This window comes from Oncorhynchus keta, chromosome 13 (genome assembly GCF_023373465.1).
Source record: "Oncorhynchus keta strain PuntledgeMale-10-30-2019 chromosome 13, Oket_V2, whole genome shotgun sequence".
Taxonomy (NCBI): domain Eukaryota; kingdom Metazoa; phylum Chordata; class Actinopteri; order Salmoniformes; family Salmonidae; genus Oncorhynchus; species Oncorhynchus keta.
In genome coordinates, this window is record NC_068433.1 from 40,813,595 (window position 1) to 40,826,831 (window position 13,237).

The 13,237-nt window shown below is 44.4% G+C and overlaps 1 protein-coding gene across 3 annotated transcripts in view; it reads left to right on the forward strand.

Annotated features, from left to right (window-relative positions):
• The window catches only part of LOC118392784 (metabotropic glutamate receptor 8-like), a 252,777-nt gene that overhangs the window by 217,135 nt on the left and 22,405 nt on the right, over window positions 1-13,237 (forward strand). For 2 of the 3 annotated variants that reach the window (XM_052460162.1, XM_052460161.1), the window contains exon 9: window positions 2,884-3,819. The exons of the other annotated variant lie outside the window; for it this stretch is intronic. In XM_052460162.1, coding sequence (XP_052316122.1) covers window positions 2,884-3,819 — 936 coding nt within the window. The remainder of the gene's footprint in view (window positions 1-2,883; window positions 3,820-13,237) is intronic. 3 annotated transcript variants of the gene reach the window in all.

Here is a 13,237-nt window from a genome sequence, read left to right on the forward strand (position 1 = left end):
CACACACACACACACACACACACACACACACACACACACACACACACACACACACACACACACACACATTCAGGCCACAGGAGGAGAGATGACGGGGCTTATAGCTTAATGACTCTGCATGCCTTTCTGAGATACACAGCCTTGGTAAACGAGCAGCGTGTTCACACACAGTTGGGAAGAATCAACAACAAGTGGGACACAATCATGAAGTGGAACGACATTTATTGGATATTTCAAACTTTTTTAACAAATCAAAAACTGAAAAATTGGGCGTGCAAAATTATTCAGCCCCATTAAGTTAATAATTTGTAGCGCCACCTTTTTCTGAGATTACAGCTGTCGCTTGGGGTATGTCTCTATCAGTTTTGCACATCGAGAGACTGAAATGTTTTCCCATTCCTCCTTGCAAAACAGCTCGAGCTCAGTGAGGTTGGGATGGAGAGCATTTGTGAACAGCAGTTTTCAGTTCTTTCCACAGATTCTCGATTGGATTCAGGTCTGGACTTTGACTTGGCCATTCTAACACCTGGATATGTTTATTTATGAACCATTCCATTGTGGATTTTGCTTTATTTTTTGGATCATTGTCTTGTTGGAAGACAAATCTCCGTCCCAGTCTCAGGTCTTTTGCAGACTCCATCAGGTTTTCTTCCAGAATGGTCCTGTATTTGGCTCCATCCATCTTCCCATCAATTTTAACCATCTTCCCTGTCCCTGCTGAAGAAAAGCAGGCCCAAACCATGATGCTGCCACCACCATGTTTGACAGTGGGGATGGTGTTCAGGGTGATGCGCTGTGTTGCTTCTACGCCAAACATAACGTTTTGCATTGTTACCAAAAAGTTCAATTTTGGTTTCATCTGACCAGAGCACCTTCTTCCACATGTTTGGTGTGTCTCCCAGGTGGCTTGTGGCAAACTTTAAACAACACTTTTTATGGATATCTTTAAGAAATGGCTTTCTTCTTGCCACTCTTCCATAAAGGCCAGATTTGTGCAATATACGACTGATTGTTGTCCTATGGACAGAGTCTCCCACCTCAGCTGTAGATCTCTGCAGTTCATCCAGAGTGATCATGGGCCTCTTGGCTGCATCTCTGATCAGTCTTCTCCTTGTATGAGCTGAAAGTTTAGAGGGACGGCCAGGTCTTGGTAGATTTGCAGTGGTCTGATACTCCTTCCATTTCAATATTATCGCTTGCACAGTGCTCCTTGGGATGTTTAAAGCTTGGGAAATCTTTTTGTATCCAAATCCGGCTTTAAACTTCTTCACAACAGTATCTCGGACCTGCCTGGTGTGTTCCTTGTTCTTCATGATGCTCCCTGCGCTTTTAACGGACCTCTGAGACTATCACAGTGCAGGTGCATTTATACGGAGACTTGATTACACACAGGTGGATTGTATTTATCATCATTAGTCATTTAGGTCAACATTGGATCATTCAGAGATCCTCACTGAACTTCTGGAGAGAGTTTGCTGCACTGAAAGTAAAGGGGCTAAATAATTTTGCACACCCAAAATGTCAGTCTCTCGATGTGCAAAACTGATAGAGACATACCCCAAGCGACAGCTGTAATCGCAGCAAAAGGTGGCGCTACAAAGTATTAACTTAAGGGGGCTGAATAATTTTGCACGCCCAATTTTTCAGTTTTTGATTTGTTAAAAAAGTTTGAAATATCCAATAAATGTCGTTCCACTTCATGATTGTGTCCCACTTGTTGTTGATTCTTCACAAAAAAAAACAGTTTTATATCTTTATGTTCGAAGCCTGAAATGTGGCAAAAGGTCGCAAAGTTCAAGGGGGCCGAATACTTTCGCAAGGCACTGTATATTGGCTGGACTCTGAAGACTTGGAGACTGGAGACTTGGAAGTTAGGCACAGATGCTGATCTTCGTTGTCGATTTACCTAGGCTGGACTGGGAGGCGGCAACAGCATACTATTCCCTCTCGGGCCGGCTGCTAAGAACTAGAGCCAGAATACCCCCATTCCATATATATTTTAGTTTCACCTTAACAGTGTTTTGAATTCAAAGTTACTAATAGGTATCCAAATAATTGAAAAAGGATCCACCCTTCTCGGGGTAAATCTCTTCCCTTAGGACCAGTTGTGCCGTTGGACATTCTTTTCTTTCATGACATGCTCATAATTAATCAGACCTAAATTATTTTTTCAGCAGGTTATAATTATCAATTATACCCCAAAAAAGGTTCACGGCCAGACTTAAATGTGTTTTTGAGCGTTCATATTTCAAGCAAAAAACAGGAAGCGATAATAGCACTAAAGGGAAATAAAACTCCACACTAAAACAACACATACGGACAGGTTTCATTTCTCCTCTGATGACTCAGTAGTTTGACCCAATATTAGTCATTTAATCTAGTTCTAGATTTCTCCTGCTCTCAGCAGAATCCCCAGCCAGCCAGTTTCCTCTAGTTCTGCTGGATCAGTACTTTGTGTGCCTGTTCAGAGATAGAGAGAGGAGCTCTGTTCCCATCACTCTGGGCTGTGTTTTAAACAGATTAATACACACATACTGCATCAGACTGATGCAGATGGCCAATTTGTGCCATCTCTGATTACACCAGTTTAATTTCTATTATATTTATGCCTAGCAGGCAGCACAAGGGAAATGATAAGAAGTTCTTCTTTGGCTAATTACTTTGTGAGTTGCCCTTTGGGAAATGTTCATGCAGGTACAAACAGTTTAACAACAGTAGGCTTTGAAGATAGCTGTTACACAGTCAGAACTATTCTAGTCAGAACATTCCTTAGCCAGAAACAGTCTAGAATCACAGCCATTCCAGAACCAAATCCATTATTGAGTCCCAACCTATCTGCCCTCTGATTGGTCTCTCCTCTCTCCTGTGACCTTATGACCCCAGGTAGAGGCCATGCAGTGGCGGGCAGGCGACCCGTCCCTCCCTGCGTCTGTGTGCAGCGTGCCCTGCCGGATGGGTGAGAGGAAGAAAATTGTGAAAGGCGTGCCGTGCTGCTGGCACTGCGAGCGCTGCGAGGGCTATCACTTCCAGGCCAACGAGTTCAGCTGTGAGCTGTGCCCCTACGAACAGCGCCCCGACGCCAACCGAACGGGCTGCCAGAACATCCCCATCATCAAGCTGGAGTGGCACTCGCCCTGGGCCGTCATTCCCGTCTTCATCTCAATGCTAGGCATCATCACCACCACCTTCGTTATCGTCACCTTCGTCCGCTACAATGAAACGCCCATCGTCAGGGCTTCCGGCCGTGAGATGAGCTACGTGCTGTTGACAGGCATTTTCCTGTGTTATGCAATCACCTTCCTGATGATCGCCGCGCCCGACGTGGGCGTGTGTTCATTCCGGAGGATCTTTCTGGGTCTGGGGATGTGCTTCAGCTACGCGGCTCTCCTCACCAAGACCAACCGTATCCACCGCATCTTCGAGCAGGGGAAGAAGTCCGTCAGCGCCCCCCGGTTCATCTCCCCGGCCTCCCAGCTGGTCATCACCTTCTCCCTGATCTCGGTGCAGCTCCTGGGGGTGTTTGTATGGTTCGCCGTGGACCCGCCACACACCTTCGTGGACTACGGCGAGCAGCGAACCCAGGACCCGGCAGCGGCTCGCGGTGTGCTGAAGTGCGACATCTCCGACCTGTCCCTGATCTGCTCCTTGGGCTACTCCATCCTTCTGATGGTCACATGCACTGTTTACGCCATCAAGACCAGGGGAGTGCCGGAGACCTTCAATGAGGCCAAGCCAATTGGATTTACCATGTACACTACCTGCATAATCTGGCTGGCGTTTATCCCTATCTTCTTCGGGACGGCACAGTCTGCGGAGAGGGTGAGTGGAACAGATTTTATAACGGTAAACACACAAACATGCAGAATAGCTGTGTGTTTCTAATGAATGGATCATTTTGGATGAATGGTCTTTCCATCAGTCAGATAGTGATTTAGAATGGCGCTATGAGATATAGTAATAGCTTAACTCTAAAGCCGCACCTCCCCATGTGAATAAGACTGGATTTTCTGTCTGAGTGACTAGAGCCAAGTCTTTGCAGGCTTTAATAAGAGGCTCATATACATGGCTTATGCTCTTTCTCTCTCTCTCTCTTACTCTCTCTTTCTCTCACTCTCTCTCTCTCTATCACTCTTTGTGTCGGTGTGGGTGTGTCAGACTTGACAGACTTGAGAACATTGCCTTTCCTCTTGCCTCGGCTCTAGGCGGTAGATTAGCAGGGTATATTCAGCCCAGCAGGGCTCTGGGAAGCTTGAGAGAACAAAAGGTAGTACCTCTGTATAACCTCTGACCTGCTGTGTGCTGGAGGTCAGGTTTGCACCAGCTGCACTTGGAGAATGGTACTTCCAGGTCATTTGAAAAGCTTTTCTGCACAGTGGAATTTCAGTGAATGTCCCACTGCTGTTTGGCAAGGGGTATATTTCAGATGCGACTCTCCACAACGTTAGAGACAGAGGGGAAATAGCTGGGACACTATAAAACATTAAATACCCACAGGAGAGGAAAAGAGGTTGGAGATGAGAAGAGGTCCTCATTAAAGCTCATCGCTGAGTCACACCATCACCCGTTTACTGCATTATTTTAGTTCTCTTTCCTCTGTTGCCAGGCAGCTGACACACACTTGTATGGATGCCCCAATTAGGCCTGTAAACAAATGCTGTGTCGAGGTGAGCGTTTCAGCTCCACAATGATTCTGGTTGGAAAACTTTGTTTGCACTAATGTTACTGGTAGAAACACACACATCCCTCTCAGTAACGGTTACAGAAACGTTTTTACTTGCTACGATTGTGATGTGTTGTGGTTTATCTAGTTTAGATGAATGCACTGGCTGTGAATAAACTCAGCAAAAAAAGAAACGTCCTCTCACTGCCAACTGTGTTTATATTCAGCAAACTTAACACGTGTAAATATTTGTATGGACATAACAAGATTCAACAACTGAGAAATAAACTGAACAAGTTCCACAGACATGGAACTAACAGAAATTGAATAATGTGTCCCTGAACAAAGGGGGGCAAAATCAAAAGTAACAGTCAGTATCTGGTGTGGCATTAAGTACTGCAGTGCATCTCCTCCTCATGGACTGCACCAGATTTGCCAGTTCTTGCTGTGAGATGTTACCCCACTCTTCCACCAAGGCACCTGCAAGTTCCTGGACGTTTCTGGGGGGGATGGCCCTAGCCCCCACCCTCTGATCCAACAGGTCTCAAACGTGCTCAATGGGATTGAGATCCGGGCTCTTCTCTGGCCATGGCAGAACACTGACATTCCTGTCTTTCAGGATTATCACGCACAGAACGAGCAGTATGGCGGGTGGCATTGTGATGCTGGAGGGTCATGTCAGGAGGAACCTGCATGAAGGGTACCACATCATGGAGGAGGATGTCTTCCCTGTAACGCCCAGCGTTGAGATTGCCTGCAATGGCAACAAGCTCAGTCCGATGTTGCTGTGACACACCGCCCCAGACCATGACGGACACTCCACCTCCAAATTGATCCCGCTCCAGAGTACAGGCCTCTGTGTAACGCTCATTCCTTCGACGATAAATGCGAATCTGACCATCACCCCTGGTGAGACAAAATCATTTTTGCCAGTCCTGTCTGGTCCAGCGACAGTGGGTTTGTGCCCATAGGCGACGTTGTTGCAGGTGATGTCTGGTGAGGACCTGCCTTACAACAGGCCTACAAGCCCTCGGTCCAGCCTCTCTCAGCCTATTGCGGACAGTCTGAGCACTGATGGAGGGATTGTGCGTTTCTGGTGTAATTTGGGCAGTTGTTGTTGCCATCCTGTTCGGATGTACCGATCCTGTGCAGGTGTTGTTACACGTGGTCTGCCACTGCGAGGACTGTCTCCCTGGAGCGCTGTCTTAGTCATCTCACAGTACAGACATTGTAATTTATTGCCCTGGCCACATCTGCAGTAATCATGCCTAATGCACGTTCAAGCAGATGAGCAGGGACCCTGGGCATCTTTTTTTTGGTGTTTTTCAGAGTCAGTAGAAAGGCCTCTTTAGTGTCCTAAGTTTTCATAACTGTGACCTTAATTGCCTACCGTCTGTAAGCTCTCAGTGTCTTAACGACAGTTCCACAGGTGCATGTTCATTAATTGTTTATGGTTCATTGAACAAGCATGGGAAACAGTTTTTAAACCTTTTATAATGAAGATTTGTGAAGTTATTTGGATTTTTACAAATGATCTTTGAAAGACAGGGTCCTGAAAAAGGGACGTTTATTTTTTTGCTGAGTTTAGTAAGTCACCCTGGATAAGAGTGTCTGTTAAATTACCAAATGTATATGTGAAAATTAACATTCCAAAATAATACACTGGGTATTAATTATTGGCTTTATTTCGGGGCGGAGATCATTTAAATAATTCTCAGCATGCTTTGCAATTGTTAGTTTTACATATACGTACATTTATATTTAGTTCATTTAGCACACCATAGTGTCATCAGACTTCTGATACCAATGCAGGGTGAAAGGTCGACCACAAAATGGTGAACAGCTATAAAAAATGATATACAAAAGAATTTTGTTTTTTGAAAATACAAAATACAGCTCTGGAAGGTATCTTGTTACAAAATACATTGGAGCGTACTCAGAAGTAATTGAAATACATATTTCAAATACATGTAACAGAAATACTGGCCATCTCTGGACACACACACACACACACACACACACACACACACACACACACACACACACACACACACACACACACACACACACACACACACACACACACACACACACACACACACACACACACACACACTGCATAAGTGATTTGGTGTGTGAAGATGTGGATTTGACGCCGGGAAGAATAAGAGCTAAACAGAGCTTCAACAACTAGTGTCAGAGCTGTGATTCTGCTCATCACTTCCAAGTCACTGTGCTGTGGGATGTGATGACAGAGGAAGGCTGGTCAACATTTGAATCAAATGAGGGAATTCATTTGTGGATTTTGACACGTAGAAATGTTGGGACACACAGAAAGCATGAGAACAAATTGGGTTTTGTCTCTTCAATGAGTGAACGTGAAGATTCGCTCATTGAAGATGCTGCTTGTCAAAATGAGGAGGCTGATTCAGTTGAAGTGCTGATAGAAGACTGTTGTTTTGATACAGGCTGAGTAAAATGAACATGCACACGCAAATACACACACACAAACATGCACCCAGGCCAGACACAGATCACTTTGTCCTCAGGGGTATTTCTATTCTGATGCTTAGATTGACCGTATTGAATCGTGTTCTCCAAAAACAAACTGTGTTCTCAGTACTCATTACCTGATCCAATATTCCTCATGCGTGTGTGTGTGTGTGTGTGTGTGTGTGTGTGTGTGTGTGTGTGTGTGTGTGTGTGTGTGTGTGTGTGTGTGTGTGTGTGTGTGTACTGTATGTGCGTGTGTGCATGTGTCTGTGTTTGTGTGTGTTTTAGGGCCCATGATTGATGCACTCATTGAGATTCAAAGAGGACTTACAGTATTGATTGTAAATGTCAAATTGCTTTATTATCGTGGCTGGAGAGGCCTGGAATGAGTCCCAAATGGCACCCTATCCCCTATATACAGCACTATAGAGCCCTGGTCAAAAGTAGACAAAAAAGGGTGTCATTTGGGAAAGTTCTGGAGACGGCTCTATGTATCAGGGGCCAGAATCAATGAAGGCAGAAGGTGGTCTCTTTATATTAATGACTCTGTATGTACAGTATCTATGACTAGATCAAATGAGCTGCCTACCAACTACACTCATAACATAAACATCCTGGTTGCGTCCCGGCATCGTAATCCCTATATAGTGTACTCCTTTTAATCAGTGCCCATAGTAGTGTGTTATGAAGGGAAATATTTCCATTTGGGACTCAACCCCTTCCTGTTAGTAGATTGGCTGGAATTGAAATCAACAGTTTTGACAGGTAATCACTTGAAATCATAAATATATTCATAAACAGCAGGCCTACAGTGCACGTTGATTGATTTCAGCTGGTTTCCCTACAACATATGCACTTGTGTAGCATATGATTTATACTTAATTAGATGTTGAGGCTACAGCACTTAGACTAAAATTGAATCAACCTTAGATATTCAGTGTTCACCCTCTAGGTGTACCCGTGGGGATGTTGGAGTGTAATGCAGTTGATGTTTTGTAACAGCAACACTATTCTACATAATTGTAAATGATACTGCTTTAAAAGCAGCTCACATGAAGCTCACTGCATGGTGCCTGAGGCGGAGAGGGGAAAGTGGTGGTTGGAAGTAAAGCTTTGTCAGTAATGATGTAGTACAGTTGGGAGAGGATCAGACACAGACCTAAAGCAAAAGAGGATGATGATATTCTAACACAACCTCCCTCGATGTCCTTCCCCGACCAGGCTAGCCTCAGGAAGAAAACCCCTCCGGACGTTATTACCGGTGACTCAGCGTGAATACGGAGGCTGGTGGCCATTACTCATCGTCCAGCTGAAGGATTAACCCCCGGGGCCCGCGTAGACGCAGTGGCGCAACCAGGTCATTACCGCGTCGGGTATGCGAACATTAAACTGGCCTAATCTGCCTGGACCAATGGGCTTTGTGAGGCACGCCACTGAGGTGACTCCACAGGGAAGGGAGTAGAGTTGGAGGAAGGCATAGAGAGGGATACAGTGGAGTGGAGGAAAGGAAGAGGGAAGGAGAAAAAACTGAGAAATATTGAGAGGGGGGAGTGAAAGAAGGTCTGAATCAGAGAGCTATAGAGAATGGATGAAGGGAGGGAAGGAGTAAAGGAAGGAGGGGAGAGAGAGAGAGAGAGAGAATGAGGGATGGAAGGACTGTCACAGAGAGCGTACAGAACAGGGACTCAAGGGAGGAAAGGCTAATCCTTCAGAGGAGGAGCTGTAGAGATAAAGAGGAGAGGGATTCAGAGAGAGAGAGATTGTGTGAGTGTAATATTTAATGTTCACTTTTTATTGTTTATTTCACTTTTGTTTATCCGTTTCACTTGCTTTGGCAATGTAAGCATACGTTTCCCCATGCCAATAAAGCCTTTTGAATTGATTTGAATTGAGAGAGAAGGAGAGAGAGTGACAGAGAAGAGAGAAAGTGACAGAGAGAGAAATGAAAAAGAGGATTCTGAAAGAGAGCGAGAGAGAGAGGAGGCTGAGAGAGAGAGACTGATCACCCCAATCCACAAAAGTGGAGACAAATTTGACTCCAATAACTACCGTGGGATATGCGTCCACAGCAAGCTTGGGAAAATCCACTGCATTATCATTAACAGCAGACTCAACATTTTCTCAGTGAAAACAATGTACTGAGCAAATGTCAAATTGGGTTTTTACCAAATTACCGTACACCCTAATTGACAAACAAACAAACCGACACAAAGGCAAAGCCTTATCATGCTATGTTGATTTAAAAAAAGCTTTCGACTCAATTTGGCATGAGGGTCTGATGGAAAGTGGTGTAGGGAGAAAAAGATACGACATTATAAAATCCATGTACACAAACAAAAATTGTTTTAAAATTGGCAAAAACACACACATTTCTTTCCACAGAACTGTGGGGTGAGACAGGAATGCAGCTTAAGCCCCACCCTCTTCAATATATAAAGCAACGAATTGGTGAGGGCACTAGAACAGTCTACAGTACCCCACCATATTCTTTAGTCAAATGTCTACTGTTTGCTGATGATCTGGTGCTTCTGTCCCTAACCAAGGACGGCCTACAGCAACACCTAGAGCTTCTGCACAGACTCTGTCAGACTTGGGCCCTGTCAGTAAATGACGGTGTTGCAAAAAAAGATCCAGTTGCCAGGACCACAAATACAAATCCATCTAGACACCGTTGTCCTAGAGCACACAAAAAAGTATACATACCTCGGCCTAAACATCAGCGCCACAGGTAACTTTCACAAAGCTGTTAACGAGCTGAGAGACAAGGCAAGAAGGGCCTTCTATGCCATCAAAAGGAACATAAAATTCTACATACCAATTAGGATCTGGTTAAAAATACTTAAATCAATTATAGAACCCATTGCCCTTTATGGTTGTGATGTCTGGGGTCCGCTCACCAACCAAGAATTCACAAAATGGGACAAACACCAAATTGAGACTGTGCATGCAGAATTCTGCAAAAATGTGTACAATGTAAATCACCAAATAATGCATGCAGAGCAGAATTAGGCCGATACCCACTAATTATCAAAATCCAGAAAAGAGACGTTAAAATGAAGTGATTTACAAACCTTCCATCACAAAGCCATCACCTACATAGAGATGAACCTGGGGAAGAGTCCCCTACCCAAGCTGCTCCTAAGGCTCTGTTCACAAACACACAGACCGCACAGAGCCCCAGGACAGCAACAGAATTAGAGCCAACCAAATCATGAGAAAACAAAAAGATAAATACTTGACACATTGGAAATAATTAACCCCAAAAAACTGGAACAATATTTGGCCCTAAACAGAGAGTACACAGTAGCAGAATACCTGACCACCGTGACTGACCCAAACTTAAGGAAAGCTTTGACTATGTACAGACTCAGTGAGCATAGCCCTGCTATTGAGAAAGGTGGCTGAAGGCAGACCTGACTCACAAGAGAACACAGGCTATGTGCACACTGCCCACTGCCCACAAAATGAGGTGGAAACTGAGCTGCACTTCCTAACCCCCTGCCAAATGTTTGACCATATTAGAGACACATATTTCCCTCAGATTACGCAGATACACAAAGAATTCAAAAACAATCCCAATTTTGATAAACTCCCATATCTATTGGATGAAAAACCACAGTGTGCCATCACAACAGAAATATTTGTGACCTATTGCCACAAGAGAAGGCTACCAGTGAAGAACAAACACCATTGTAAATACAACCCGTGTTTGATTTATTCTCCCTTTTGTACTTTAACTCTTTGCACATAATATGACATTTGTAATGAGAGATAGAGAGAGCTAGAGAGAGAGAGAGCTAGAGAGAGAGAGAGAGCTAGAGAGAGAGAGAGAGAGCTAGAGAGAGAGAGAGCTAGCTAGAGAGAGAGCTAGAGAGAGAGAGAGCTAGCTAGAGAGAGAGAGAGAACGAGAGAGAGAGAGCTAGCGAGAGCGAGAGAGAGAACGAGCGAGAGAGAGAACGAGCGAGAGAGAGAACGAGCGAGAGAGAGAACGAGCGAGAGAGCGCGAGAGTGGGAGAGGCTAAAGCGTCAGTAGCTGCAGTTTAGGCCCAGTGTTCTAGGGAGATATCACAGAAAGCTTACTGTACATGATAACAGGGGCTAGGTCAGAACTGGGCAGATTTAGCTAACATCACAGCTCTTTTGTTGAGTTACTGTAGTTGTACTGTATATTACACTATTGTAGATAAGGTATCCATCCAGACAACCAATCATCCACAAACACACACTAGGCTTGACAATATCGGCCTCGTTTTGTTTGACGTGGCTATCATGATGTCAGCCATTTTCAAACAGCATTTAGAAATTCTCTGTATTGTATGATCACATACACAGAAACACATGGAAAAAGCGGCATTCATTTTTAAAATGGAATATTTTGTGCACTATAGTTAAACAATTCTGATGGGATATGGAACATTCCTGGCAAACTTCAGTAGAAGGAGACGGTGTCAGATCCCACCATCAAACACAGAGATGCAGCAGACTACACCATGGGAGAAGCTCCCCCCTTCACACACACACACACACACACACACACACACACACACACACACACACACACACACACACCCTTGAAAAAAAAACATACATACGCATGCACGACAAGCATTCGCCTTGGGAGAACGAAGCCCAAACTCATTTGCAGCGATGGGGAGCACTCATTTTACATTGTTTTTACTGAACGACTATGGCAACAGAATGAAATAAACATCAATAACATGAACATTTCCTGAATGTTCCCCTAGATACGGTTGTTGTGTTCTTTTCAATCTCTCTGCAGACGAGACATATTGGAAATGTCAAGCACATTACAGAGGCTGTCTGCATGACTGGGACGTTTCAGAGGGATAGTTCTGGGAAATTACAGAAGCAGTCAAATCTCTGTCTCTCTGTCTGTCTGTCAAATCACAGGACATGGCAGATCAGTAACAGCAGAGTAAAGCATGCTGCCTGCTGGCCCCCGATACCTGTAAGATACTGTACAGGAGAATGTAGTGACCTAGCACGTACGTATCTGACTCACCTGCCTTAGTTTAGGGAGAGGTGTAAGGTGAGTGGATGAGTGTGTGAGAGAACGGGGAGAGTGTTTTAGAGTTTTTGTCCTACCTGTCGTTGTTGGCGACAGGCCCTGTGTGTGTGTGTGTGTGTGCATGTCTGGTGGCAGTGGCAGACGCATCAGGCCCATCAGCCTGCCTAATGGCTGGGGGTCTACTTGGTCGTTTGTATGTGTGTGTGTACTGAGTCGTGTGATTCAGAGAAACAGATGTAGGTCATCCTCACTTCTATCACACTGATAATGTCGTGATACACCTGAGACAGCAGCAGAGAGACAATATAACATAATTGGTTAAATAAAGTCCACATGTGTACAATCTCAGTGTCACCTGATCTGTGACATGATATCAGTATATATATACATCTGAATTGCTTCGAGAAAAAAATAAGTAATAATAATAAACACGTTTGGTGTTCGCCAAGGTGGCATGTGGGAGATATATATGGAAGAAGGTACTCTGGTCAGATGAGATTAAAATTGAGATTTTTGGCCATCAAGGAAATCGCTATGTGTGGCGTAAACCCAACACATCTCATCACCCCGAAAACACCATCCCACAGTGAAGCATGGTGGTGTCATGCCCTGACCTTAGTTTTCTATGTTTTATGTATTATTTTGGTCAGGTCAGTGTGTGACGAGGGTGGGTATGCTTGTTTGTCCTGTCTAGGGTTTTTTGTATATCATGGGGTGTTTGTTAGTCTAGGTTTATTATAGGTCTATGGTGGCCTGAATTGGTTCCCAATCAGAGACAGCTGTTTATTGTTGTCTCTGATTAGGGATCCTATTTAGGTTGCCATTTTCCATTTTGGTTTTGTGTGTTATTGTCTATGTGTAGTTGCCTGTCAGCACTCGGTTTATATAGCTTCACGTTCATTTTGTTAGTCTGTTTTAGTGTTTTTTCTGTATTAAAAGAAGTATGTATTCATATCACGCTGCGACTTGGTCTCATCAATAGGACGAATGTGACAGGTGGAGGCAGCATCATGCTATGGGGGTGTTTTTCATCGGCAGGGACTTTGAAACTGGTC